Consider the following 6,000-nt stretch of genomic DNA (forward strand, 5'->3'; position numbering starts at 1 on the left):
GCTGATAAGACTTAACATTCCTTTCCAGAATTTACAATGCAGTTCCCCAGTCTATTCCAATGGGTCCTGAGAGTAACAGGTTCAGAGAAGACAAAAGTCAAAACAAATAGCCTAATTACCATACAACACTTCAACTATCAGCCTGACAAATACTTTTTAAAAAGACAACAGAATCTAGTAGGTATTGTAAACCATACAGAAGATTGTAAGCTGCCAGAACTGGTTTGGCTCAGTGGATAGAGCGTCGGCCTGCGGACTCAAGGGTCCCAGGTTCAATTCCAGTCAAGGGCATGTACCTTGGTTGTGGGCACATCCCCAGTGGGGGGCGTGCAGGAGGCAGCTGATTGATGTTTCTCTCTCATCGATGTTTCTAACTCTCTATCCCTCTCTCTTCCTCTCTGTAAAAAATCAATAAAATATATTTTTTAAAAAAAAGATTGTAAGCAAGAACTGGTTTTATTCTACCTTACCCCACCTGCTTCCCCAGACCATGGGGGAGAGATTCATACTCTCACTCACAGCATACCATCATCTCTCCATGCGAAGGCCCCTTTTTCTTTATCATATTTTTCCCAGACCCCCATTCCCATCTCTCAATTTTCTGTTCTCAACTCTAATACATATATTTTGTTTATCTAGAGCAGTGGTTCTCAACCTTGGCTGCACATTAGAATCACCTGGGAATCTTTTTAAAATCCTGATTTCTGGGCCTCATCCTCCGGAAATTCTGTTTCTTTGTTAGTAATGTTGTGGCCTCACCCCATAACAAAGGTTGATAACCACTGATCTATAGTGTTTTAAATAATCATAAATAGTATGTTATAGATCTCAAATTTTTTTCTGCTTAATTCAGTATCAATTTAAACACTCTATTATTCATGCTACTCCGTATACTTCTGGTTCACTGCCTTTGGATGTTGCAAAATATTCCAGAGTATGCTCTTATGTATCCATTCTTCTAGTGATGGACACCTAAATTGCCTCCAACTTCCCACTACCACTACTCTATCAATGCTCCAGTCAATATCCTTACACATTTCCCCTGCTCCACAGAATGGCTGCTCCAATCTGCACTTTCACCAATAGGTCCTGGCTTTCCCATTTATCCAAATTGTAGCTATAATATGGTATTAACCCCATGTTCCACTTTTTGCCTACTTAAAGAGTATAAAGTGGTATCTCATTATTTTAATTTTTATCTGATTATCAATGAGACCTGACATCCTTCAAAAATGTGTTAACCAATCAGGTTTTCATTCTGTGAATTGTCTGCATATCTTTTGCCTGTTTTTTAAAAATTAAGTACAGTTTATCATTTTTAATGTTTTATAAGACTATTTTTAGAGCAGCTGTAGGTTTACAAGAAAAATGAGAGGACAGTGCAGAGTATTGGCAAGTATCACCTGTCCCCACACATGCACAGCCTCATTTATTAATATCACCCACCAGAATGGTGCATTCTTTTTTTTCATCAACAATGGACCTACATTGTCACATCATAATTACTCAAAATCCATAGGGTTCATTCTTAGTGTTGTACATGATATGGGCTTGGACAAAGGTATAATGACATATACCCATCGTTACAATATCATATAGAGTATTTTCATGGCCTTAAAAATCCTCTGTGCTCTGCCTATTCATTTCTCCACTCCTCGCTTCCCCCACCATCCTCTGATCTTTGTGTCCATTGTTTTGCCTCTGCCAGAATATCATATAGTTGGAATCATACAATATGTAGCCTTTTCAAATTGGCTTATTTCACTTAGTAATGTGCATTTAATGTTTCTCCATGTCTCTTTCATAGACTGATAACTCATTTCCTTTTTTACGCTGAATATTTCATTGTCTGGATATATGCAGTTTATCTATTAAAGGACATTTCGGCTGCTTCCAAGTTTTTGGAAATTATAAATAAAGCTGCTACAAACATTTGTGTGCCAGTTTTTGTGTGGATGTAAGTTTTCAACTTCTTTGAGTAAATACCAAAGAGTGCAATCACTGGTTCATATAAGAGAATGTTTAATTTTGTAAGAAACCACCAAACTATCTTCCAAAGTGACTGTACCATTTACATTCCCACCAGAAATGTATGAGAGTACCTGTTGCTCCACATCCTCTTTTGTGGAGCATTTGGTGTTGATGCTCTGAAATTTGGCCATTCTAATAGATGTGTCATGGTTCCTTTGCTTATTTTTAATTGGCAAAATGTCCTTACTTAATTGTAAACTGCCTTGTGTATTCTACATATTAAGTCCTTGTTGACTTTGACATTGTCAATATCTTCTACCAATCTGTTCACTTTGCTTCTTATAGAGCCCTCTGATAAATAGAAATACTCTATTTTAATGTAATAATACCCATCAATATTTCACTACATGGTTTATTTTGTGAGAATCCTAGTATATAAATGTTTCTTCACCCCAGTTCAGAAGGATATTTTCCAGTATTTTCTTCTATTAGTATAATTTTAACTTTCATATTTAGTTCTTTAATCCAATTGGAGCTTACTAATCTATATGGTGTTTAACAGAAATTCAACTTTTTCTTCAAATAGTGAATTAGTTTTTCCAAATCTCAGCTATTAATCCATCCATTTGCTACTGGTTTATGACACCACCTCTGTTGAATACCAGGTTTCTATATATACTAGCGACCTGATGCACAAAATTCATGCAAGAGTAGACCTTCCTTCCCCCCACTGCTGGTACCAGCTTCCCTCTGGCACCGGGGACCCAGGCTTCCCTCGCAGCCCCAGCTTTGTCCAGAAGGTCGTCCGGAAGGACGTCTGGTCTAATTAGCATATTACACTTTTATTATTATAGATAGGGATATATTTGGTGTCTGTTTAGTTCCATTGGGCTTTTTTCTTGTATCTGTGCAGGACCACACCATTTTCATTTTGTATGGTTTCTTAATGTGTATTCAATCCTCCAATTTTGATTTTCTTTTTAAAAACTGATTTAAATAAAAACAACTTAATTCTTCCATAGAAGTTATAGCACAATGTGTTGAGTTTCTTTAGAAATTCAGTGGTAATTTTAATTAAAATTGCACTGAGTTTATTGATTAATTTGGGGAGAATTAAATTCTCTACAACATTAAATCACCCTATCTAAAATATATCTGTTTCATACAAATTTCCCTTTATGATCTTTAATAAATATTTGCATTTTTCTCCATAAAAGTCTTTATATTATGGGAGTTAATTATCAAAGTTTTTGTATGTGTTTTTTGCTATTGTGAATTGTATACTTAAAAAACACTGCATACACACAAAATAACTTACATTTGTTAGTTGGTAATTGCTGTTTTGAGACATATTATTGACTTTTTAAGATTTAAAATTTTTATGATATGACACCTATAAAATAACTTATATGCATATTATTATGCACATTAGTAAAATGAACCCGTGAATCCACAAACCCACTTAAGTAATTGAACATACCAAAACAGTGAAGCTTCCTGTGTATCCCTCCCTGGTATATCCCTATTTCTCCTCTCCAGTGGTAATTACTACCTTAAATTTTGCTTTCAATATAGTTTTAACACATATGTATATGTATTCTTAAACAATATGCTATTAATTTAGTTATGCTCATTTTGGAGCTATATTAAAAATGCCATCATACTGTAGATAGTCTTTAAGAGGCAACTTTTCACTCCATAGTATGTTTATTTTTTTATGACATCTCTAGGGTTGGTTCAGGGGAGAAAACCTGATATTTTTGCAGGAACCAAAATATCATTCATTCTTTTATTTTTCCTTCCCCCTTTCTAAAAAAAGTTTGTTAAATTTTTATTTCCACATTTCTATCTTCTCCTTGCATCGAATAGCATTAAATGGGTATCCAAAAGTGCTTCTGAAGTGAAATTTTAAAACAGAGAAACAGACCCTCACAATTAATTAAAATACCTGTTATGGTCTTCAGGAAATTTTGATAGGAATTTATCATCAGTTAACCCCAACTTACCTGAAATGGCTTCAGGAATGTTTCCTCCATTGCCAGTCTGCCATACTCAGTGAAAAGCTAGAAGGAAAATCACACACACATACAAACACACACATACAAACACACATGCACAAAGAAAACTTCAGTATCTGCAAAGTTTTACTTTTTGGCTTTCTTCCATTCATATTTTTCCCCAAGCTATAAGATAATACTATATTCTTAAGATTACAATAATCATTTTAAGGAACTAAGTATTAGATAAAACAGTACAGTAATTAGATATTTTAAAAATAAAGTTTCCATTTTAAAGCTAACATCTTTTATATCTAGAATATAGGACAGTTTTTTGTAGGGACAATGGGGAGAAACATGTTAAATGACCTTTCAAAATAGAACTTGCTGCAGCAGTGGTGGCAGGAGCCTCTCCCACCTCTGCGGCAACACTAAGGACCCCTCGGGGGATGTCTGACTGCCGACTTAGGCAGATATCCCCTGAGGGGTCCCATACTGCAAGAGTGGGCAGGCTGGGCTGAGGGACCCCCCCCCCTCCAGTGCACAAATGTCATGCACTGGGCCTCTAGTTTGTAATATAATAGAGAAAAACTAAAAACAATCCACATGCTCATCAATACGGATAAAGTGTGATATATCTATGCACTGGAATGCGACATTGTAATGATGAAAGTACATACTATAAAGGTTCAAAAAAAACAAAAACAAAAACAAAAAAAAACACATACAAAAAAAATAGAACTTGCATAATTAGACCAGAAAGCAATAAATTATGTAGGATATATATGTGTTGTTGCCTGAGGACACACAATGGCCTGGATTATTACAAAGTCATATAGGTATTTGGCTTAAAAATCAAAACATCAAATACACTGCTGTCTAATATTTTTTATTGTGCCCAATTGAGAGGCACCATAGCAGTTTTTATGTTGCTAGAAATGGAAGGTTTTGGAGAACACAACCTAAGGGTGACTGTGATTGGGCCTCTGATGAGAGTTTCATCCAGAGTGGCTGAGTGGGTTTTCCCATGTGTGCACAGGAAATGCCACTAAATATACAAGATTAACAAGCCACAGTGACTTTTCAGAGTTGGGGAAGAAAGCTGACACAGAGGATTACCATCCTTTCCCCCTCTTCATGCAGGCTATGGGAATATAGAAAGCAAAGGGTAATTACTAGTTATTTGATTAGAGTGATTAATGAAAGTCTGGAATATCATATTTAAAAGGCAGCTGGCCCTAGCTGGTTTGGCTCAGTGGACAGAGCGTTGGCCTCTGGACTGAAGAGTCCTGGGTTCGATTCCAGTCAAAGGCACAGGCCCGGGTTACAGGCTCGATCCCCAGTAGGGGGCATGCAGGAGGCATCCAATCAATGATTCTCTCTCATCATTGATGTTTCTATCTCTCTCTCCCTCTCCCTTCCTCTTTGAGATCAATAAAAATATATTTAAAAAAATAAAAGGCAGCTGGTCAGGGATTAAACACTCTCATTAGAATTATCTACTAACATAAATTGAATTCACAATCTTTTTTGAGGAAGACTGAGATATTGTCATTTACAGGAAAATTTTTAAGTGATCTCAAAAAAGATAATTTACTCAATATAAAAATCCAAAATCAGTCCTTCTTTAAGAAATCCCTAAAACTGGTATTGAACAGTATATGCTTGAAGAAGTTATTGTACTTATTACTGTATAAGAAATATATAACACAAATAAAATCAAATAAAAACACAAATTAAAATAAAAAAGAGAGCAACAACAACAACAAAAATTTAACACTTACTCAGCATATTGCCTATTTGTCATAAATGGTCAGTGAGATGTACAAGAAATATATTTTAGCCCTGGCTGGTGTGCTGGTGTGACTCAGTTGGTTGGAATGTTGTCACCTACACCAAATGGTGGCAGGTTGATTCCCTGGTCAGGGCACATGACCTAGGTTTCCATGCATGGGAGGCAATAGATCAATGTTTCTCTCATACATTGATGTTTTCTCTCTCTCTCTCTCTCTCTCTCTCTCTCTTTCTCTCT

General features: G+C 35.9%; 1 protein-coding gene across 5 annotated transcripts in view; it reads right to left on the reverse strand.

The window, feature by feature from the left end:
• Positions 1-6,000, reverse strand: part of ATL1 (atlastin GTPase 1) — a 53,298-nt gene that overhangs the window by 20,267 nt on the left and 27,031 nt on the right. For all 5 annotated transcript variants that reach the window (XM_005867901.2, XM_014541006.1, XM_005867899.2 and 2 more), the window contains one exon: positions 3,978-4,034. In XM_005867901.2, coding sequence (XP_005867963.1) covers positions 3,978-4,034 — 57 coding nt within the window. The remainder of the gene's footprint in view (positions 1-3,977; positions 4,035-6,000) is intronic.

The sequence above is a fragment of the Myotis brandtii genome, unplaced genomic scaffold (genome assembly GCF_000412655.1).
Source record: "Myotis brandtii unplaced genomic scaffold, ASM41265v1 scaffold253, whole genome shotgun sequence".
In the NCBI taxonomy this organism is placed as follows: Eukaryota; Metazoa; Chordata; class Mammalia; order Chiroptera; family Vespertilionidae; genus Myotis; species Myotis brandtii.